The sequence below is a fragment of the Pteropus medius genome, unplaced genomic scaffold (genome assembly GCF_902729225.1).
Source record: "Pteropus medius unplaced genomic scaffold, Ma_sr-lr_union100, whole genome shotgun sequence".
Taxonomy (NCBI): domain Eukaryota; kingdom Metazoa; phylum Chordata; class Mammalia; order Chiroptera; family Pteropodidae; genus Pteropus; species Pteropus medius.
The window spans coordinates 8956895-8981448 of NW_024347791.1; the positions used below are offsets into that span (position 1 = coordinate 8956895).

General features: G+C 37.3%; 1 protein-coding gene and 1 pseudogene across 1 annotated transcript in view; one reads left to right on the forward strand and one right to left on the reverse strand.

Moving 5' to 3' along the window:
* UTP20 (UTP20 small subunit processome component) overlaps positions 1-24554 on the reverse strand; it is an 80811-nt gene that overhangs the window by 4445 nt on the left and 51812 nt on the right. The window contains exons 38-58 of the mRNA XM_039877970.1: positions 24177-24314; positions 21127-21266; positions 20785-20867; positions 17751-18040; positions 16604-16743; positions 16233-16389; positions 13539-13637; positions 12369-12536; positions 10992-11158; positions 10152-10293; positions 9148-9264; positions 7729-7899; positions 7361-7492; positions 6793-6903; positions 4884-4963; positions 4383-4452; positions 4071-4253; positions 3212-3343; positions 2585-2717; positions 850-1037; positions 20-91 (exon numbers count right to left, since the gene is read on the reverse strand). Of these exons, the coding sequence (XP_039733904.1) occupies positions 20-91; positions 850-1037; positions 2585-2717; positions 3212-3343; positions 4071-4253; positions 4383-4452; positions 4884-4963; positions 6793-6903; positions 7361-7492; positions 7729-7899; positions 9148-9264; positions 10152-10293; positions 10992-11158; positions 12369-12536; positions 13539-13637; positions 16233-16389; positions 16604-16743; positions 17751-18040; positions 20785-20867; positions 21127-21266; positions 24177-24314 (2913 nt within the window). The remainder of the gene's footprint in view (positions 1-19; positions 92-849; positions 1038-2584; positions 2718-3211; positions 3344-4070; positions 4254-4382; positions 4453-4883; positions 4964-6792; positions 6904-7360; positions 7493-7728; positions 7900-9147; positions 9265-10151; positions 10294-10991; positions 11159-12368; positions 12537-13538; positions 13638-16232; positions 16390-16603; positions 16744-17750; positions 18041-20784; positions 20868-21126; positions 21267-24176; positions 24315-24554) is intronic.
* LOC120614971 (gamma-secretase subunit PEN-2-like) lies at positions 19253-19912 on the forward strand (annotated as a pseudogene).

Here is a 24554-nt window from a genome sequence, read left to right on the forward strand (position 1 = left end):
ATAGGATTATCATACTTACCTGCTCTCCTAGAGATTGATCCAAGAATTTGGAATGTAATTGATGGCAGGAGGCTAGGGAGATACTTTTCATCTGTGAAAATAAAAAAAAAACAGGACATTGGCAGACACAATGCAGGGTATTTCTGAGTAACCGTAATAATATAACTGAGGTACTAGTGTTTGCTCCGAATGATCACCTGTGTAGATCTGGAGAAGGAAGGTTCAGAACCAGAAATTGTGTAAATTGGGTAACTATTCCCTTCTACCTGCCACAAGCATCTCAGCCCAAACGAATGGGATATTTTCAAGCTCTAGGGAGACAGAGGTCATAATCCCTTAGATGATTAGTACAGAACTTTGCAACGTTCCAATACATTTTTTTCTTCCTCTTTTTTTCCCCTTCTACTCTTCACTCATTCAATATTTGCAAAGTTCCCACTATGAGCCAGGCACTGTGCTAGGCCCTAGGAAATCAGAGATGGATATAACATGGTCCCTACCTAAGATTTTCATGAATGTGATTTCATTTAGTCATCATTAAGATTATGGAGGAGGCAGGACAGACAGTATCAATCTCATTTTCCAGTGTTGATAAAGAACTTAAACATAAAGGAAGATGAATGTGCTAAATAAGCAAAGCGAAAGTCTGACTAGACTGAGTCTAAAAATTACCTCTGAAAAGCCATGGCCTTGAGGGTGACCCCTCTCCAGTTCCTACAGATTCACATATGCAACAAGTTGTTGGATGGAAGAATTTCTACCAAGGGCCAACCCCAACATAGTTACATGAGCCAGAATGAACACCTCACATGGGTCATGAAGGAAGAAATAGGTTTAGAGAAACCTTACCTTTTGGTCAAGGTCGCTTGTTAGGAACCTGACGGCTGCAGGTTCTGAGAGTTTCTTTTTGTTTTTTTTCGCATTCCGTTTTCTAATAAGCTCCTCCGGTTGGCAAGAGGCAAAGAGCAATCCAAAAATCTGGGCTGCAGTGAGCCACACCCAGTTGTGTGGATGTCTCAGGTGAGCGTGCACGTGACCTTAGAGAACCAATAAGCATTCTCAGATGTCTCACAGCTTTCCGGACTCTTTGGTGGTAAACGTGACTAGTTTAGGTATTTCTTGAGTATCTATTATGTGCTTGGATTTGGGAACTAAACACAAACAAAAGAGCCCCTGCTTCCCCAGAAGCTCTCAAGGAGCTAGGGAGAAGTGAGGTGGAGAGACAATGGAAACGACTAGAAAACCAACTCCTGACGTGGTAAATGACACGACAGAGGTACGAGTATGCAAGTCTAAAAAGAGAGCAGCTCCATAAGAACTAGTTTCAGATTAAAGAGAAATAAGGTGGTATTAGCATTTATAATTTCTAAATTAAAATGAATGTAATTATATGCAAGGACACATTTATTTCTCAGAAGTATTGAAATTGGTGGCTCCAAGTAGCTGACTGGAAAGGCACCATTTTTGAGGCTTACTATGTGCCAGGCACAGGGCTGAGTGTGTTACACATATCTCATTGAGACCTCACAACAGTTCTGTGAGGCTGGAACTGTCATTTCCATTTTACATTACAGATGAGGAAATGGATGTTCCAGAGGGACTAAGGGACATGCCAAGCTGTAACAGGCAAAACCAAGCCTGGGCCCCAGCTCCATCTGGCCCCAAAGCTCATACTCTTAAATATGACCCCTTAAAGGTCACAGTCTTAGCTATACGCACTCTCCATATACCACATTTGGTAAGTACAGTGGTGAAACCTTGTGTTGGGGAATGGGATTAAATTTCTGGATGAACCACGTCATATCTGAGTTTTAGTCTGTGTTGCTATACTTTATGAGCATGGCTTTACTTTTGTTCTGTGTTAACCTCTGTGATAATCTGGCCATGTCTCAGTGGAGCCACACAAGAGTAGGCCACATAGTAACTTAGTAGCTATTATTTCTCATAGGATCATGAGTTTTCTTAAAATAGGTGGGTACTTAAAGCAGACATTCCAATATCTATTTCCTACTGACCGATTAAAATTGAATATGTTAAATTAAAAATTCTAGGATCTTATTTTTCATTAAAGGAGTGATATATAACAACTTGAATGTCTTTTAAAAGTGAAATTGTTTGGTAAATTATGGCACATTTACATGATGGACTATTTATAGCTATTTAAAAGGATATCTACTAAGTATGTTCTAGTAATATGCTTACTTGAGTACAAACAGGATATAAAAGTTTATATGGAATTATGCAACCTCAAAATAAACCAAAAAGACTGGCTGGAAATATATACCAAAATACCATGAAATAGCAAAGAGGACTTTGAGGAATTTTTTCCTTTCTTATACTCCCTCATAATTAATTTTCTTTCTTTTATAAATGAAATGTATTACTTATGAAGTTATAAACATATATGTATTTTTCAGAAAGAAACATTTTCACTATAATCAACATGAAAGGGCCCTTTTTCTCATGGACTTTTCCCTTGACATATACTTTCTGAAGTATTCATATTCTAATCTCCCAAATTTGTTTTCAATAATTCTATCACAACTAATAAGTTTTAGATTTAAACAAAAAAGGCAATACTTACTCCAGATTCTACTCAAAGTCTCAAAGGGCTTGGTATACTGAATAATATTACATTCCTTGATGAGTTTACTTATCAGTATAAGAAAACTAAACAGAAGGCGATCTGCAGCTTTTTCTTCAGTCTCCTCCACGATCTAAAAACAAGATGGATGCAAATCAATTAAGACAACAATCTCGAAGTATCTGATGGACATTCGTACTTCGGCATGTAAATCTACATCAGGGTTTCTCGACTGCAAGACTCCTGCCATTTTGGGTCAGATAATTCTTTGCTGTGGAGGGCTGCCTGTGCACTATAAGGTATTTAGCAGCATCCCTGCACTTGACCCACTAAATGCCAGTAGTACCTCCTACCCTCCAGCTGTGACAACCTAAAATGTGTCCAGATGTTGCTAAATGTCCTCTGTGGGGCCAAAATCACCCTGCTTGAGAACCTTTGACTGTCATATACTACAGAAGGTAAATTACTTTAAACCTCATTTTAAAAAGTAGATCTGACTGCACTGAATTCTTGCTTTTATTAATACAAATTTTTAAACACATTGTTTAACACAATATTTTAATCTATATCACTTCAAGTAAAACTATAAAAATTAGCGAAAATTTTATTCCCTAGCAAATAACTTACATCTTGAAAGTTTTCAGGATCAATTTCCTTTTCAATCACAGGGAGAACAGTTCCAAATCTTCTCTCAAAAGTGATTCCTTCACTTTCCACAAACAAGCCGCAGATCAGGGCAGCTAGTTGTCTATTTAACCTCTACCAAACAAACAAACAAAATTAAAAAACAAAAAAACAACCCACGAGACAATGTCAACACAACTTGGAAGGCTGTTTCCAAAATTATAAAATGCAGGTGTGCATGACTTTGTCTTCAATGGTTCAAGATACTGGAAATCAATGGAGAATGGATCTTTTGTGGCTAACAAGAAAAATACAAAGAAATCTTCATACCCAAGAATAACGTTTTTAAAAAGTGGCATACATCGTTATCCACTGATTAATATTTTTTATTTTAAATTAAAAAAAAAGTTTCATACCATCTCTCTACCCTCCAATCTGACTTTAATACTTAAATAAGTACTAAGATATGACATGAGTTGTTTATGTTCCATATGGATGGGACAGCGATAATGGTGGTAGAGTCATCAAGTAAATACAATCATCGACAAAAATTATGTTCCATAAATTGAATAAGCAAAACTGGAAACAAAGGTTCTCATCAATGGGAGCTGGTTAAGTAAATTATGATACATTCATATAGTGGGATAACTGCCTGACATTACCAGTGTACTGGAATTTTTACATTACTCTGTAACTTCATTTTCCGAAATATTATTATAAGAACATATTGTTAACGTGATCAAATAAAAATAAACCTACTTGGGAAAAATTAATTCAACAATGTATATGCATTTGTCTTTAAAGTAGGAACACCAAAAAATCTAAGACTTTTCATTGAATTATGACTAAAAGCAACCCTAACCTTCTTCGCTCCAAACCAGGTGGTAACCATATTGAAGAGCCAATCTTTTTTCTCAAGGCTGATTTTACTGAGTAAGGATTTGATCACCATGGATGCCATCTTCTTACACATGGCAGAGTCATCGTTCACCATCATTAGACAAAGGGGGATAAAGAACATCCCACAGTTCTCGTGGAGCAGTCCCTGGAAGGGAACAGGCACTGATGAGCACACGCAGATTGGATTCTCACAGGTGCCTTCATGGGGGAGGACCGTGGGATCCCAAGGGCTCAAGGGAAACCCAGGTAAGTTTGTCTTTGTGATTCACAGTACCTGAGGAAACGTGTCAAAGATATAAGCGATCATTTCCAGGGCGGACTCTCTCCCAGTCTCATGTTCATAACTAGGGCAAGAACATTAGAAGGACTTGTTAGTATCTTATAAATTTATCAATAATTATTTTCAAGTATTTGAAACATTGTTTCAAGGTCACAGTCCATTTCTTAAAAAGTGGAAAAAAACCTCCATTTTCCCTATTTTAATGGTCGTATGTATCATGCTACTGTGGTTTTAAATGTAGTTTTGTTAGATTTTTACTATTCTCCTAAGGGGACTCTAATGACAAGCAGTGGTCAGACTGAGTTGAAAAGCGACTTACAGAACTGCTATGTGAAGCCATGCATAATGCTTGCTAGTTGAGTCAATGATTCATGGCATCATCCTCAGAGAATGCGCCACTGTGTTTAGGCTTTGTTCTTTTTAGGACAGCCGCTTCATTAAAAGGAGAGAAGAAACTCCCCCACCACCTCTGTGTACTTTATGGCTTAAACTTACTTCAGTTGCGCGAGCATGAATTCCAAGTTTGGTCTCAATTTATCACCCAGGGGATAGTCAAGAAGATATTTCAGGAAAACCTAGGAATGGAAGTCACACAGAAGATTATTTGGATCCTATCTCTCCAGGATTCTTGTTTCCTAAGCTGCTTTCTGGGACACACTGGTAGGTTAAAAAGACCTTTCAGAAGGGTGATCAGTTAGGTGACGTCGGCCTCTTCAGTTGACAGCCCTTCTTCTCTCCCCCCATTCACTCACCCAGGTCCTGCCCTATGTGCCTAATGAACAGTCAAGTCCTAGCCCACCAATGGCATCATTGCTCAGGGCTCCACATCTAAGCTCACATGTCAGAAGTTCCTTTCTCTTTGATAGGTGGTGTGATGTGCTGGTGGGCTATGGTTCAACCCCGTGTTTCCCCTTGAATAATAATAATGGTGATAATAATTTTAATATTGATAATAACTATTGCATTTACTAAATACCTTCTATGTGCATAACACTGAGTTAAGTGTTTCTCGGTTAATTTTCACTATTTCCTTGGAAGAGAATGTTAAGTTGGCACAGAGAGGTGAGTAACTGGCTCAGGTGGCAATGCCTAGTCTATCTGCATCCGAAGGCTCTGCTTTTAAACTATATACTATTCTGCCTCTTTTGTTGATAAACTATGAGAACTAAGGCACGTCATTAAACTTTCCGGGCCATTTTTACCCCCAGCTATAAAATGGGGGTACTATTCTTTTTGAAGTACAGTTACAAATAGAAGTCATGTCTGTAAAGTGCTGGGCGCACAGCTAGTGCTGAATAAACAGCAGCTGGCAGTCATTAAGGAAACTTTCTAAAGACAAGCTTCCTCCCTCTCTACTCTGGCCTCCTTAGCGGCCCAAATCCTCCTTTAACTCTGAGTCTGTATTTCCCACTCAGACCCTTCCACCTCCTGGGTTGATATGCACTCATGATTGGGGTAGACAAATGTATGAACACAAATCTGCTCATTTCACTTCCTTGCCTATTGATTTCAATAACTTCTGCTATTCTAAATCTTGAACAAGACCACAAAGTCTTGCCTGACCTGACTCCCTTCCCCACCTCGCTCGCTTTGATTTAGCTGCTCCAACAAGCTAAGCTCTGACCCACTTCAAGGCTGATCTTCCTCAGGCATCTGCCACTCCCTTCACCTGGAAGGCGAAGCCTTATCTTCCTTTCAAATTTCGCTCACACGCCAATCCTCAGGAAAGCCTCCGGACTCTCACGCTAGTGTGGTTCTCTACTGGTTCATATGATCTTATTGTGTACTTTTCCATATTTCATCAATTCTAAGAAGTAGTTTTTCACATTTTAACATCTAGAATTAGGATGTGTCTTACAATTGATGGGATCTTACCCTTGTGTCATAGTTTTTTTCTTTTTTTGAGGTACATAGGTAATTATATTATAGCACCTTTTCCCTCCTGGCACCTGCGACATCTATAACTAAATAACTATCTGTGGAATTTGTTTTGTGCCTGCCTACTGTAAGATGGGGACTATAAACATTTTGTTGACCGCTCTGCCAGCAGCACCTGACACGCAGCGATGTGCGTAAGTAGATGCCGACTGGACCGTTGGATGGAAACCTTTGCTGCAGGTTATCATGCTGCAGAAGGAAAACGTATTTCTTCGTCTATCTGAAATATGCCACATGTGGTGAGCTATACTCAAAATGCTCCTTGTTAACTGAAAAATGCCCTTAAGACAAGGCCAAGACCCTTCTCACACTTGGAGGGTAAATGGGTCCGAGTCTCAAAATGAAACATCAATCTGACACAAAGTCGTCTTCAGAATTCAGTCAGTGTTGACATCTCTTTACTGAAAAACCAAACAAACGGTTGGCAGGTCCCAACCGTTGCTATGGGAATAAGTTCTCTACAAACCTGTCTGCACTGGACCCTGACAGGCTCACTTTGCGAAGAAATTGCCAACTTGGATACTTTCCGCATGACATCATCGATTTCTGGGACCAGCAACTTTCTAGATAAAATGGCCTAAAATACAAAAGGAAAAGACATACTCTTCACATTTTACTGCAGATGGGCATAAGTTGACCTGATGCTATAGTAGTCACAGGCAGTTTTCAAGCATAAAGAAAGTACCTTCAAAAGAATAACATATTTTAAAATGTTTGTTAAAATGGGCAAGTTTGTGTTATATATCTCAGCACAATTAAAAAGAAAAAGGAAAACAATGTCTAATATGATAAATACAGGTAGAACATCTGTTTTTGTATAGAATATTCTGGAAGTATTAATATAGAGTTCACATTCGAACATTTTAATAAGTACATATGTTAGCTTATAATTAATCCACCAAAATCATCATTATCTTTATAAATTACTTAATTTTGGAAGTCTAAAACAGTCAAAACACTGTGTTCCCATGTTATTTTAAATATCTGACTTGAGGCTCATAAACTATCAAATCCACATTCTGGTGACACCATACCTTCAAAAGACCAAATGCAGTGGCTTGTCTTGAAGTGTCATAAATGTCCTCCTCAGCATATGCTAGTAGAACTTGAAGCTGCTTTTCGGTTATCTGGTAAGACTTCACTTTCTTCACAAGTACAGTCACACACTATAAGTTGCAATAGTGAAGGTTAATAGCCAGGATGTCCCAGAAATCAGGATCCAGTGAAATCATGAGGACTTAATATAACATCAGTGCCTTTTCACAAAGGATATCAATCCTCTGGCCTTAGCAAATTAATCTGGAAAAATTTTTGAGCAAGACCACAAAGGACGACGTGGGAAACTAATTTTGATGTTCACCCTGGGCCTGGCTTTTCCTAAGTGCAGGTAAAAACAACTCACCTTGAAACAATTTACCACCAGGTGGAAGTTCTGGCCCTTGGCAGCCCCCAGTTTTGCATAGTCTTTCAGCAAAAGGAAAAGGTGTTTCGTCAGCTGTTCTGCTTTTGTTTCTATGGAAGGCAGAGGGAACCTCAAGACACAGAACAGGCATTGTAAAGCACCTGTGATCACCTGAAAAACAAAAACAAACAGAACCAATCAACTTATGAAGTGACCACACCCAATAACCCAACACTCAAGGCTGTATAGAATCTATACGTAATCAGGCTGAAGGAATGAAATGCTCTGCCCAGCCCATTCTGAAGAACTGTGCCAGAAGTGTGAGAAGATAGGGAAGCTTCTTATTCCCTGCTGCAGAAGAACTAACTGCTTCTCCAAGGCAAGTGAAGATATATCACAACCTTAACTTACCTGCATAAATGACTGCATGGGTTAACCAATTTTAGCAATCAAAAAAACCACAGTATAAATGACTTCTCTATTTTCTAGAATGGTACTTCAATTTAATCCATTCTTACTAAGCTTGTATTATGTATATGAGGCACTCTACTGAGTATTAGAAATAGAAAAATAAACAGGATGTCAAGCCTCATTTAGGAGCAGATAGCTAGCTCAGAAATTAAGCATGGGAAACAATGAACTATAATTTAATACAGTCAAGAGCTGTGCAAAAGGTATTAAAAAAGTGTGCTGGTACCAAGTGATTACATGAGAATCCCCAAACCAAGCCAAACCTCAGAGATCAGCTAGTTCGTCAGTTAGCTCTACCTGGCGGGGATTCCTACTGCTCTGGTTGCTGTGACAGCCTGACTGGGCTGGATTAGATAAAGACACAGAGCAAAGTGCTCCGGAGTCAGAGAGACCAGGGCTCATAACCCGGCCCTGCTGCTTTTACCTACTCAAGTAGAAGATGCTTCTTAACCTCTCGGCACCTTCTCTGTAAAAGAGGAGGATGTGGGAGAGGTGTAGGTGTTGGGGTCTGACAGACTGAGGCTCATATCCTCGATCTACCCTCTGGGGCAAGTCACTTAGCCTAAGCCTGGTTTTCTCATCTATAAATCAGAAACGATAATAATACATGCCTCATGAATGGTTCTGGGGATTTACAGCAGTGAGTAGTGTGACCAGTGATGATGATGTGGTGGTGATTACTGACATGGGACACCACCACTCACAATCACAAAGTTGTTGTGAGGATCCAATGAAATCAGTAATGTACCTAGGAGGGCTTTTAAAACTTTAAAGGATGTGCAAACATATGGGATTATTAAATTGGGGATCAATTAAATGCAGGGAATAGAGGTGGCTCATGATGTCATAACCCCCTTTACAAACTTCAGCTATCGGGTGAAGCATGAGCCTAGAGCCCAGTGCCGGATGTTCCACACCACATGGCCTTGTGAAGGAACAGATGCTCACCCGCACGTCCATGGAACCCAGGCAGTCTACGAGGAGAGACACAAAAGGATCCAACATTTCCAGGACATGCTCACTTGAAGACTTGATCTTGGAAGTCTTCAGACTCAAATGCAGCAACTAAAAGATTTAAAAAGATATTTCGCAGCAGTTGCCTATAAGCCCAGATGAGTTAGGTAATGGTGAAATGATTTTAAGAGACAAACTTGAAATGTTAAAATGCTTCTATTAGATAAGCACAAATTTTGAAAAAATGAGAAACTCCCTGGGAGAGTCTCAGTAAGTGAAGAAGGTGCAAGCTCACTGTGCAGCTGAGATTCTAAGTTCATTTCCCAAATGATAGATAACTCAGCATCTGCTTTGATGCCAGGTGCTGAGTTGGCATGCAGGACGGAGACATGACCAAGCTGGACGTGGTCCTGCCCTGATAGATCTTAGCCAGGAAGACAGACTGTAGGAATAATTAACCACAAATGCAGGTGCTTCAAGAATTCTGTGGGGACCTGGGCAGAGGGTGGAGCAGGTGATGAGGACAGGAAGAGCGTGCAGACTGTACAGAACTGAGGGGAAGCCACGTGTAACTGCAACGTGGATTGGAGTGGGACACGACGAGGCTCGGCCTTGCAGCCCAAATGAAGGACTGGCTCTTTCTTGGGAAAATGAGAGCCAATGAAGTGTTTTAAAAGGAAATTAAATGATCAGATTTGTGTTTTTAAAAGCTTTTAGAAAAAGTTCAAAGTAGTTTACAGGTGAAAACTCACAGGTAAAGCAACAATGAAACCATAATCAATATTAGGTCAGAATCGTTAATTCTGAGAGTTATATTATCCAAGTAAGTACTAGAAGAGATAAAGAATAAATGGACCAATACATCTTCTAAAAAAAATTCCACAATTTATTTACAGTAAGGCATTTAAGGTGGAAATAAGCAACATTAGAAATTCAGTAGAGTAAAAGGCACAGACCCAACTGTGGGCAGGGAGTCTCACTTTAAGGTTAATTCTTACCCGAAGTCCAGACTCAATAAATATGTGCATGTTGGTTTTCCTGCTCACAACAGCTTTTTGCCCACCTCGAACTGGAGTTGGAGGGAGCAGAAGACAGCTCTGGGGTGGCAGACGTGGATCCGGTGCAGGGGCTGCTGGATTTCTATCAATCATAATGGAATAAAAAATAAATGAAAGAACACCGTATGCTGCATTCCCACAAATTACTGTGGCCTTCTCTGGTCATGAGAGTTGAACATTAAATAATGTGCTGTTTGCTGTGGGTTTTTTCCTCTCTTGATCAAGAGACACAGAAGAGATAATTAGGTTGTTGATCAAGGTTGCTAGCACGACCCCAGAAACGGAGGTCAGACTGATGGACACACATTCAAATTAAGATGAACAGCCAGGGGACACTCCCTTTGATTTCTGAAAACAGATGCTAAGGAGTCTTTTTTGGAACACAGAAGCAAAATCCAAAGGATGTTTACTAATAAGGTACCTTAAAATCTTCTAAGGTCTAAATCTCTGTTTGATGAGAGCAAGAGGTATAAATATTTATAATCCATCCTAACTTTGATTTGAGAAATATTCAAAACAGAATGCTATCAAAGAAATGCCAAAAAATTGGCTGCTGTCACATTAGCTACCTCATTCATCAGAAAATAATCTTATGTTGAGATGTGTCACTTGGAAGGACACCATAAAGTAGTACCTTCTTATAACTCAGCTATGTATTTTTTTTTTTTACTAAAGCAAATTATTAAATGAATGCATTTAAAAGTAAATAAGAACTGAATGGCTAATTAGAAGTAAGCATTTAAATGATAGTTGTTTTTTTTTTTTTTTGGTTGAACTTACTTTTCTTTCTCTGTTAACAGGGGGAGATTTTCACTGACCAAACCATAACTGAGCAATAGAATGGATTCTGCTGTCATTTCTTGATTTACAATCAATCCCGCAATGATTCGGCGTAAGGTTTCATGAACTTTCCGGGCCAGTTTTAAACTTGTGGTATTTTGTAAGATCTAAAGGCAAACACAACTGTCATTGCTGTGGTAACACAGAACTGCATTTTGATTTGTTGTAAAGGCAGTATTTTTTTTTAATATGTATTTGCTTTTTAATGTTTTTTTTTCTAATTAAAAAAGAAATACAGTCTTAATAAGATTTCAAACAGATATAAAATATAAAGTCAAATTTAACCATAACCTCGACCCCAGAGATAAGCACTGTCAGCAGTGTGTATGGCACTGGACTTCTTGCCTTCTCTCTGTGCTCTTTGCTGGTGAGGCCTGAGGACGCAATGCTGGAGATATGATATGACATTTATAAGATGTCAACCTTCCAAGTGCATTAAAAGTGCATTAAAAGCTATTTCTTTGCATAGGACCTGGTATTAATAATTTTCATTACCTTGGAGGGATCTGATAATATACATGGAAAATACATGCACTCTATTGACTTTTTTTCATTCTCAAAACATACTTAGCATTCTTAGATCAGGCTAAATGCTTTCTAGGAACACTTATGGAGTTAATCTAGCATCAAAATATTTGAAGTTATAGTTAATTTATGCCATTAGATAGTGTTTTTTGCTCTGGTTTTAGTACATAAAACTGTGATAAAATGAATTAATACCGTTTATTGAATGTTCACCCCTGCAGTAGGCACAGAGAATACTTTGAAGGTAGATAAATTATAGTCCCTACCCAATAGGAGGCAGAAAGAAACAGCAGGAAAATCTGAGCTTTGGATCAGAAAGATCTGGAACTAAATCTTGACTTTCCCCCTTAACTATGCTCCTTCCTACCTTCCTGAGCCTGAATTTTCCTATCTCTAAGATGGAAGCACCATTGCTTTCACAGGGTGATTGTGCCGATTAGAAGAGATAATGAAGCACAATGTTTAATATATGTTCACAAAAGGTCAGTGTTCTTCCTCTTGGCAATCTGAGAGCAGCAGTCTGATTCCACAGGCTATGTTCTTAGCTGCTGACTGGACCCAGCTATACAATTCACCTGCATTTCGATTCTTGTTGCCTTTTTTCTGCATCTCATGGTTTACATCAGAGACTCTGATCCATGGATTAGAATGCTCAACTAAGGGCTGGCTGCCACCTAGTGGCCATGTGTATTGGTGTCCTTAGCACCAAGGGAAATCGTGAAGAAGTGCAGTGTTAAGGTTTGCCAGGCAAGGCTCTTTTTGAGATCTGCTGTGTTGCATTCGAGTCCTTACCTCTTTGAGTGGAAGGATAAGTTTTGTAACCTGATCTTTTCCTACAAACTTGCCCAGGATTTCATAAGAATCATAGCTCTTGCTTCTTCGTGCCTCCATGACTTTGGAGAGGATCTGTTTTACCTCCTTCTCTTCAGCGATGGCACCAAACAACTCATGGTTAAAAATCTTTAAAAGAAAAAAGCCAAAAGGCAATTATGTACACTCAACAAGAGATGCCAACAGAAGCAGTCTTTGAAAAGCGCATTGATACGTCCAAATCAAGGAAAGCAAGTTGGACTGAACTGAAATTAGGTGGTAGGAATTTCTATTAGATTTCACTTTTTTCAATGTAGTTTAGGGACCAATTACTAACAAACAGATACAGAAACACCTAACATACTAATCAGAAACAAAAGAAGAACATCGTAAGTCCTCAATGTTATCGACAGGTTCTGAGACCTTAAGCAAAATGACTTATAACAAAACCAGTTTTACAGTGGGCTGGTTGATATAAACAAGAGTTAAATTTCTCTGATGTTTCAGTATCATTATGACAATGTTATCTGAAGACTTGCTGTACTACAGAGATTTACACATATAATATACAGACAGGTTTTTCTCTGATATTACCAGAGTAGCTCCGTTTCTCTTTAAGAAATTCTCATGATATTTCCAACTTAGTTATCGAAATTAATGCATTTAATTCAACGTTAGTAAATGTCTATATTTTTAACTAAATGAATAAAAGGTTGTGTGTCAAATTTAGGCTCTTCCTAATCTTCGCCACCTACATTATAAATTATATAATTTTAAAGTTGATTGTTATTAATTTTTCACTATTATAAAGTTCTGGTGAATATATCTTTATATAAACCCCAGCCCACATCTCTCATTTTTTTTAAAACAGATTCTCAGAAGCAGTTGAAATTTTTGCTCATTTCAAAAGTTCTTGATACACAATGCCAATTTCCTTTCCACAGAAAGGCTATTCCAACCCACAACCGACCAGCAACGGCAGAGGGCCCATCTCACTTCACTTGGGTCTTAGCTTTCTAAACCTCTAATTTAAGAGATGAGACAGTACATTAGTTTCATTTTTATAGGCTATTGTTTCTTATTCTGTGAATTGATTTCTTGTGTCTTTTGCCTACTTACAAAAAATTTGGAATTCCTTTCTTTAAATCTTACCTCGATCATTATGTCTAAACAAGAGTCCAAATCCCCGACTTGTAGCTTGTTGGTGAGGCCATGTAGCAACATGTGAACGGTGAAAGTCAGCACGTGGACCTAAAATGAAATGCATAACAAGAATATGGAAGGTTAAGGATACTACATGGAGAAACAAAGAATGACACTTCAAGAGCACCGTTTTGGCAGTGTCTACGTGATTAACACTAAAACCCAAACCATTTGTCCTCTCATCCCTATTTTAGTTATTTTAACAAATAATAGGACAGACTTGAAGAGCAGGTGGTTAGGAAAAAAAAAAAGGGCTACTCATCTAAATACCTTAGGTGCTCCATTAAAACATGAACAACTTCTCAAAGACAGAGTTGTACTATATTTATCGTTATATGCTCAGTGCCCAACACAGCACCTCACACAAAGTAACCACCGAAATAAATGCTGTCTGAAAGACTAGAACAAATATGGACAATGATAGGGGCTCCAGCTCCAGGTAAGATGGAGAAAGCACATTCTACCCTGTCTCAGAGTACAGAGAATGCAGCTGTGGAACCTGCACAGGATGCATGGAGCAACTAGAGAAGAACACCAGAATGCAGGTACCACCAAACTTCACCCCAACCCCTCAGTGCCCCAGTGGTGACGGCGGTGGCAGTGGCCCAGAAGTGGGGACTGGCAGGAGCCACAACTTTGTGGAAGAGTGATCTTCCTCTCCTCCAGTAGAACTGCAGTCCTGAAAGGGTGAACCAGCTCTAATTGCTTTTCTCCTTCTCTGTCCTGCCTCCACTTGGCCCTTGATGGGGGTTGCAGGAAGCGCATGGCAAAGCAGAGAGGGAGAGCCCCAGCTTTCTAGCTGAAGGTCTGAAATGAATGGGAAATAAATTGTTAGCAAAGAAACAAAAGATTTAAAGAACTAAATAAAAACTTTAGAACTGAAAAAAGTCAATAACTGTAATAATAAATAATAAAAGTTCAATGGATAGGCATGATAGAATTGAGATAAGAGGAAGGAGTCAGTGAACTTGAAGATAGATTAATAGAAATTATTCAATGTATACAACACAGAGGAAGAAGGCTGAAAAAAATATATAAACAGAACCTCAGTGATGAGTGGGACAAAAACAAAAAGTCTAATATTCATTTTACTGGAGTTCCAGGAGAGGAGAGAGAGCAGTGCAGAAAAAATTTGAAGAAATTATGACTGAAAACTCCCAAAATTTGGTTGAGAAGCTCAGTAAACCTCAGACGGGTAAACCCAAAGAAATACACCCTTAGACACATCATAATCAAACTGTTGAAAAATAAAGACAAAGACTTTAGAGCAGCTGGAGAAAAGCGATACATTACTGAGAGGGAAACAATGACTGGAAGAACTGGATAATTCACTAGAAATGCCTGAAGGAAGTGGTAGAACATTTTTAAAGTGCTGAAAGAACTACTATCAAAGCAGAATTACACATCTAGTGACAATATCCTTCAGGAATGAAGGTGAAATGATACTCACAGATGAGGGAAAATTAAGAGAATCTGTTTCACCGCACTTGCTCTACAAGATTGTTCAATGGTGTTCTTGAGACAGAAGAGAAATGATACTAGAAAGAAACTGGGACATTCAGAAGTAAAGGAAGAGCAGCAGAAATGATAAATATCTGGGCAAAATAACAGACTAGTCTTCTTGAATTCTTTAAAATATGTTTGACAAGTAAAAGTGAAAACTCTAACACTGCCTGATAAAATTTTTGACATATGGCAATGTCCTATGTAAACAACTATATAAGATAGGAGAAGGGTGAAGGGACTCACACGGTGGTTATGGTTTCCATGTTCCACTTAAAGTGGTAAAGTACTGACTCTCAGGAGATTATTAAAAGCTATCATGTCTGGTAATCCCTAGAGCGGCCACTAAAAATCTAGCAAAGAGATGGTCAAAATGAATAGTGATAGTTTTAGCTGTTAGACTTATGATGTGTGGAATAGGAACTTTACTACGAACAAGTTAGACATGGAAGGTAAGTAAAGTGAACTGCCAGGAGTCTTGGTTGGTCTTGGAAAGAACGAGCTGCAGGATTCCTTTACCTTGAGATCACCCAGGGATCTTAAAAACAAACTAAATCATGCAATTTGAGAATAACCCTCTATAAACTGTACAAATAACAGGAACAGGAATGCAGCTTTTGTAGGTCAAGTGCAGGGCCCTAAATCCTGTATTTCTAACATGCTCCCAGGTGCTGCTGATGGCGCCTGTCCAGAGCCCACACTGGGAGCAGTGAGGAGCTAGCCAGCCAGGTAACTACTCAGCTTTGTATTCCACCTGGAGATCTTATTATTTTTATGGCTTTTGTTATATATTTCAACTCTTACACAAATGTGTATGTTCTTTATTGTTCACATTTGTGGCAATACATTCAATATGCATTCAATAAGAATTTTTTAAAGAACTCAGAGAATGCAGACCTTGGTATCGAGTGATTTGAAAGAAAAAGACAGGTTATGAAAAAGATAGGTATGACTTCTACAAAAATCAAATATAGGAGCTTTTTAAAATACCGATTAGAAACTTTTGAATATTCTTGATTGCTATTCTCAGTGGATGAACTTTACTGAAGATAGAACCAAAGCACCATGACTCATAGTATTCAGATTGCAAATGCTGGAACTCCAACCCAACTTGAATATAAAACGCATGATGCTATTTACCTGATATCCACGGACAAGGGTAGTCTGTAATTCTTTTAAAACATATTGTAGGTAGTGCACACCCAGATCTTCTATTATTTTTGCGAGAGTGCTGCGTGCAATGTCTCTGATTTCTTGTGCTCTGTTCTTGAGGAGGGCACACACTTTCAGCAAAATACTAAAAAATGAGAAATGGAAAAATAATAATAATAAAAAAACCCAGAAGCAGATAAAAATATAAACATCCTTTTCTCTCTTAATTACTTATAACTCACATTTCCCAACTGGGATTCTAAACCACAGCTAATCCTGACAAAAGAGAATCGAAAGTCTCAAAGAAGGAACCAATTTTAGAGCTTCACTGAAGTTTTCCAATTTGTCATACACCATACCTTGGCAGATTAGTTTCCATAACTTCTTGTGGAAGGGACTGCATTAGTTTAACCATGGCAAAAGCTAAAGGAACTCGAACGACTTCCTCATCATTCACAACCTTGGATTTAACGAGCTTGTGTTCTTCCTCCCTTTTAGTCTGCAAAGAAAGTTTAGGTCAAAGTAAAACAAAAGCAAATGGACAGGGACCTACCAACACTGCAACCTTTCCTTTGAGGATAAACTCTTCTGATATATGTTATGTGCATTCCTAAGTTTAGTGCTTTAAAAAACAAACTAAATTATGCAATCTGAGAATAACCCTCTATAAATTATAAAAACAATAGGAATAAGAATGTTTTTTCAAAAGAGTAACCAGAAAAAAAATACAGCCACAATACAACAATGATGTTGGTTGACTATTGTGAAAATATATAAAAACCATATAAAATTCGTATCAATAGAGACTTTCAGGTGTTTGAGTGACATAAAATATACAGTGCCTCATATAAGAAGGTTAGTTACTAATATATAATACGATCGAGATGATACTTTACACCAAAGGCTGGTTTTCTGTCGAGGGCCAGGTAGTATTTTTGGCTTTTGGTCACTGATGAAGCTACTCAACTCTGCTGTGGTAATACAAAAGCAGAATCAGACCAAATGAATGAGTGTAACTGTGTTCCAATAAAACTTTATTTACAAAAACAGACAGCAGGTGAGATTCAGCCCATGGCCTCAGTTTGTCAACCTGTGGTTTATATTGAGAAGGGCAGGCTCTGGCTTCATGAGAATCCACTGCTAAATGTTATCCCTGTCAACCAGGGGGAAGATAATTTTGAACAGTAAAGAAATAGCCAAGAATGAAAAAAAGGAAACAGACTCTAATTTTTAGTAATGGGAGTCATCTTAATATCTACTTCAGAGATTGAAAAGCATATATCTACTACATGAAAATCATAATAAAGGAACAGTATTACCTAGCTATAGCAGATGAACCTCAAGATGACAAGAGAAACAAAGTGAATTGTAAAATGTTGAGACGGAAAATAAAAAAAAAAAATCTAAAAGCTGAAGTCAATCAATAATAGTTAGAAAAGAGTCTGACAGGGTCCCACAAGCACCCCAATCCACACAGACCTGTTGGGCCCCAAACACAAGGATTACCGTAGATGCCAGGCACTTATGTAGCCGGGGTAGGATATCCCCAGTTATGGTTCCATGGATATTTTTAATTGTTCTCTCTAATTCTTCCTTATTCTGAGGAAGAGAAGAGGTGGACTTGGTGATACACTCAGATTCCTTAGCTGATGTTCCTTCACAATTGTCTGGATCAGGGATTCCTAGTTCTTCATTGTTGTCCGACAAACTCCTACATCTGTTTTCCTTCTCTTCCTCATCTATATGTTCTAATTCCATGGCTTCATGCTCTGGCAATTCGATCAGTTCTATTATGCCTACGTTTAGTAAACAACAAAAGTCATCTTAAATCAAATAAAGAAACAAGACAGTCATGTTAAGTAGTTTTTTCCATCAACATCCAATAATGAATGTCTAGTCACCAACTATGGGAAGGCAAGATAAGGGCTAAGGAAATCCTAATAAATGAAAGAGTTATGAATTTTTTTTTGCTTTCTCACAGTTTGGATTCTAATGAGGAACAGAGTGTCAAGTAAACTGACAACTATTAAAGATTGTGAACTTTGGGAACACGTTGGGAGGCCAGTGAGGGAGGAGGATGTTAACCAAAAGAAATCTTCTAAAGTACTAAGGTTGGAGGTTTCCAAAAGCAAACACCTACATTTATGAGCACGAAAATCATAATGGTAGCTATCAGTTCTTATGCAGAAATGTCCCTTACTATAGGGTTCTCTTTATTGAAATTCAGCAGTACAGAACTGTAGGGCAAGTCCAGCCTTGGCTCTGCTAACCAGCCATGTGGCCACAGTCATTTAACCCTAGTGGACTCTGGATTCCTCACCTCTAAAATGGAGATGGCACATACCTTGCAAGGCTATTGTATTAAATAAAGTCTTTAATGCACCTACACTATGTGTCTGACACTTCACTGACTTCCAAAAAATGGTAGCTATTAGTTTTTATTTTTTTTTACTGGCTGTGTAGCTTTGGGAAATTTACATTTCTAAAACTTAATTTCTCTTGTTATCTTGGGATAACTAATAACTAAGGTTCTTGTAAGGTTCTTATGAGGATAATGAGATAATGTCTATTAAAAACCTAGCTTATAGGAGATGCTCAATAAATGTTTTAAACTTCAGTCATATCTAAGAAGAGATAGTTAAGCAAATTAAGTATTTTAAATTTTAATGTTTTTATTTACACAAAATTGCAAAATACAGATTGAACTGACTGAAGATAAACTTTTAAGGGGCTCTAGTATATTGTTTAAAACACGAATGGTTCCCACACATTCAAACCAGTCTTTTCTATTCATTAGAATTCTAGAGTGGCTTTACTGTGAATCAAATTAGAAAATTCTGAGTAGGAACGTCAGAAGACTGAGAGCTGAGGGCCAGAATATTTCAACATCTTTAGCCAAAACAATTAGGATAAACACCTTGGCCTGTGTGAGTATTCATTCTTTTTCTAATTTTTCTGTGCTGGCTAGAAATTCTAGTTTGATGTTTGACATAAGTAATAGTATTAGTAGTAGTAGGTTCCTTGCTTCATCCTGGTTTTGAAGTAAAGACTTTTATCCTTTATGATCAACTATGATGTTGCATTAGGTTTTTAAAAGGCATCTTTTAACAGGTTAAAAGAATTTTTATTTAAGCCCAAGGAAGTAGACTCCACTGGGGAGTGGTTTTCCACGACCCTTCCATCGCACAGTGTCGACCCTCGGGGTGACCCAGCCCCAGTGTGACCATGAACTTAGAGTGGGTGTCCAACAAGGAAAAGTTGAATCTGTGCCGGAAGTACTATCTGGGTTAGTTTGCTTTCCTGCCTTTTCTCTGGTTGGTCAGCATCTTCTGGTTCTTCCGAGAGGCCTTCTTTGTCCCAGCATACACACTGCAGAGCCAAATCAAAGGCTATGCCTGGCACTCGGCTGTGGGCTTCCTCTTCTGGGTGACTGTACTCACCACTCGGATCACCATGTTCCAGATCTCCTGGCCCCACTGGGGCGCCCTTGGGGACCACCTCTCTTTCACCATACCCCTTGGTACTCCCTGACAACTTCTGTACAGGACTGGACTTGCTCATTCTCCCAGGATGGGCTTCTTTACTCTCAGCTCACTCTCAAACCCCTAAGGCATGTTCCTATCTCCTATGTTCTCTGCTGATATCCCCCAATAAATGACCCTAGTTCTCAAAAAAAAAAAAAATTTCTATTTATTCTTTGCTTGATAATTGCTTTTATCATGACTAGGTATAGAATTTAATCAAATGTTTCCAATGTGTCTATTTAGATGATCACGTTTGTTTTCTATGTGAATGTGCTATATTCCATTAACCAATTATACCAACTTCAAGAGTTAGTGGTGTTTTCTCTTTTTTAATCATCTAAAACAGCTGCTGTCGAGAACTTACCTAGAAACAGTCTGAGGCTGACATTTTCATCAGGAGGTTAGAGATCCATCCAAATTTTCTCTCTCTTCTAAAGTCAGTTTTTGTATTTTATTTTTCTTAGATTTTGTACATTTTAGCCAAGTATTCAAATTTATAAGTATAAAGATCATAATACTATTTTACTTTTTCATTTGTGACCTTTTAAAATTCCTAATAGTGTTTACAATGCCTTCTATTTTCACTAATCAATCTTGTCAGAGGTTTGTTAGTTTATAATCTTTTCAAATATCTGTTTTCAGTTTGATGATTCTTTCTTATTGTATCTACTTTATATTTCATTAATTGTTGCTATAATTTTTAATTCTTATACTTTGCATTCATTGCTTAACGCTCTTTCCAAACATGAAGGCAATAAAATTAGATTTCTATGTGAATAATCTACAGCTCAGATTTTTTTTACCTATATCATTTAGACTGACCTCTATTGCTAAATAAGTTTTTACGAGAATACTCAAACTATTCATTTTAACTTCCTCCTGATTCATTCACTGGTCACTGCTCCAAGAGTAAAAAAAAGGGGAAGATAAGTTGAATTTTCTTTTCTTTAATTTATTATCATAAATTATCCAAAAATAGGATGGAAACCTAATTTAAGAAAGTTTAAAAAACTTACTTTCTTCATTCTGAATTTTTTTCATTTGTTCTTCAAGAGTTTTGTGGTCAAAGTGGAATGCTTCTAACACTATTACTAGCAAACTGTTAAAAAAAAAAGGTACACAGAAATATTCGTTTGATTAATAACATCATTTGATAATTAAAAGGAGAGGGAATTTAAAGATGTATAAACATTAAAATTATTTTTTACCAGTTTTAGGTATATTTTGACTTTAATGAACATTAGCATAATCTCATTAATATAATGTAAAAGTAAACTGAGACAACAGAAAGACTATTTCAGGAAAGAATCCAAAATTTAAATTTTAAAAATAAAACAAAATAAGAAGTTTGAACATACCTGACACCCAACTTTTGATTGATCTGTCCTGTCTGTAAGACATGAATGAAATGTTTCAAGTAATATACATAAGCTGACCAAGATAGATGTCTGCAAATAGCTCCAATAATCTCTGTGGCAGCAATGGTTATATTTTCATGCTGGAAAACAAATCAAGAGCATCAACATAAACAAGCATTTGCTAATGAAACATATAGCTAACTTGGTATATTAAAAAGCTAAGATAACAGGTGATCAGCAATTAGAGAAAAGAAAGAACGCTCAAACTATACTCCATTCCCACCTCCTGCCTATAGAAAAAGATGCTTAAAGAAATGACACATCAATTAAAGGATAGTAACACATTTTGGACTCTTTCCACTCAGACCTCCTTGAGAGGTTCAAATAAATTCAATCTGTAAAACTTGATAAATACCAAACTGCTAACCGTAGATTGTACTGCTTGACATTTAAAAGTACACTGCCTCAGAGATCTCTCTTTCATGCTATGAAAGACAACAAGAACCTCATACTTTAAACTAGAAAATAAAAATATATCAAACACCAGTTTTCAGAATTTAGATATCAAACAGTGCTGGGGAGTGCTCCCAAAGAGATGGGAAATGAATAAAGTGTACCTTATAATGACTCCAATCACTATGTGAAGAGAATTGTCAGGTTATAGCACAGGAGGGGAAACCCCGAGAGGCCTAGTGCCTGAGTTAAGGAGACAGAGTTGAGGCAGAGTCAACAGGGCTGCGTCCCACAGAGGAGAGAGAAAGCTGCATAGGCATACAAAGAAGCAGAAAAATATCTCTAACAAGAAGGAAAATCGAACAATAGAAACAGACCCAGAAATGACATGGAAGATAGACTTGGTAGACAAAGACAGTAAAACAATTGATGTAATTATATTACGTATGATCAAGAAGGGAGAGGAAAGCATAAGCATGTTAAGGAGAGACATGTAAGATATAAAAAAGGCCCAAATGGAACTTCTGGAAATGGCGAAGACAATTCTGAGAGGGATGATATACTTGACAGGATTTAAAGCAGATTAAACCCATTAGAAGAAAAGATCAGTGAACTTGAAGACATATCAATGGAAAAATAAAACAAGACCCAGAAAAAAAATTAAAAAAAAAAAAGGCCTCAGTGAGTTATGGGAAAACTTCAAGTGGCCTAATATACACTGTGGTCTCCAACTTCAAGAAGGGAACCCGAAAATATCTTTGAAAAAATAATGGCTCAAAATTTCCGAGTTTGATGAACACTACAAATCCATAGATCCAAGAAGCTCAACAAACTAAATATAAGAAACATGAAAAAAACTTCACTAGGGTACATCATAATCAAATGGCATAAAATCAGAGATAAAGAGAAACTTTTATAAAGACAGCCAAGGGAATAAAAAGATACATAATACTCAGCGGAACAAAGATAAGAATGACTTGTTGAAAATGATATAAACTAGAACATAGTACAATATTACCTTTAAAGTACTGAAAGAAAATTAAAAAATAAAAAATTATCTTCCAAAAGCAAAGATGAGGAAAGACAAGCAAAAGCTGAAAGAATTCATCACCAATAGCCCTGCATGACAAAAAATTTAAAGGAAGTCTTTCTGTCAGGAGTAAAATGATACAGGATAAACATCTTGATCTACACAAAGGAATAAAGAGCAAGAGAAATTATACATATGTAAGCAAATATAAAAGATCTTTTCTTTTTTTCCGAAAAGATCTCTTTAAAAGATAACTGTTTAAAGCAAAAACAATAATGTATTGTGCATGTGGTTTAAAACTAATGTAGAGGTAAAACCTACAAAAATAAAGTAGCACAATGAGCCAAGAGAGATAAAATAAAATCATTAAAAAATATCTAATTAATCCAATAGAAGAAAATAGGAAAAGAAAAATAAGACAAATGAAAAATAACAAGATATATTTAAATCTAAACCCATTAATAATCATATGAAATATAAATGGTCTAAAACCAATTAAAAGGCAGAGATTGTCAGATTGGATAAAAAGGCTATGCTACCAGAAACCAATTTTAAAATCAAAGTCACAAATAGACTATAAAAAGAGATATCATGTTAATGCCAATCAAAGCTAAATATAATTTATTTGTTCCAACTACACCTCTTTCCTATTTTACTGCCATCGAACTCTGAGTTGGTTGTGCTTACTGGGTCTTTAAACTGGAATTTAGGGTAGTATTCTATTATTTACTTAGATAATCTTTTAAAAGTTTTTGAATAACCTGAAACAACAGAGGAAACCTATCCTTGCAAAAGACCATGTAATCGATACAGTATAAATTCAAGTCACAAATCCTGATATTACCTCAATTAGACTTGAATTTGTGGGTCCCATCTGTTATTAACCTATTTAATCAATAAATATTTATCAAGTCCTTACCATCAAGTCCTTGCCAGGCACTGTTCTAGGCATTATGTAATAGAGTATCCTAAGTTCAAATACTGGTTCTGACACTGTATGTCTTTGGGAAAATTATATAATCTCACTTATTCTCAGATTACTCTCCTGTAAAATAGTGATAACAGTCTCTACCCATAGGGTTGAGTTGTGGTGAGGAAGAAGTAAGATCACATATCCGAGTTCTTACAACAGTGTTTGCATCTGGTACAGTGCTCAAGAAAAGGTAGCTATTGTTTTATTTCATTTCTTATGAGCAATTTGGGGAAAAAGAAAACAAACAAAAACAAAAACTATTCTGCTGATTAGTGGAATTTATTAGAATTAAGTCCTATGAAATAAAAATAAAATTATGCAATCTTAGTAACGTGATCATTTCTAAGAGGGGAAATATTTTGTGGTTGGCCTTTGTGAGCTTATAACAGCGAAAATAAAAGCTACCTTTTATAGAGCGTTTACTATGTGCCAGGCACAATTCTAAGGGCTTTAGAACTATCGTAAGCCTCTAATTATAGTGACAACATCAATATGGATGCCACCAAATTTAGATGCCATTCCCCCATCTACATTTTGGAAAAGTGTGTCATGGTATGGGTAGAGGTTTACTGGTTTCTAGATCTAATGCCATACCTTCAGCATTTTCTCATCAAAAATTGGAGTCATGGCATAAGGCATGATGTAATTCTGAAGAGATTTAGAAGACAGCACGATTTTGCCTTCCATCAGTTGTTTTGCCAATTTCTTCAAGGCTCTTGCTCGTCTGTGGATCTAGAGTTAGATAAAATATGAATTAGTTACTGAATAATCTCACCTACAACCAGCTCCATTTCAGCTATTATGTTCCTTTTCCAAAAAAGATTAGGAATGAAATATGGTCCATGTGTTACATGAGAAAACACCTGTGCTTTGATTTGCTTCCAGAAACATAATCCACAGCACCTGTTTAACAATGGATCCCAAAGCCCTTAAACTTCTTAAAATACAGCAGAGAAAGGGACACTATTATTG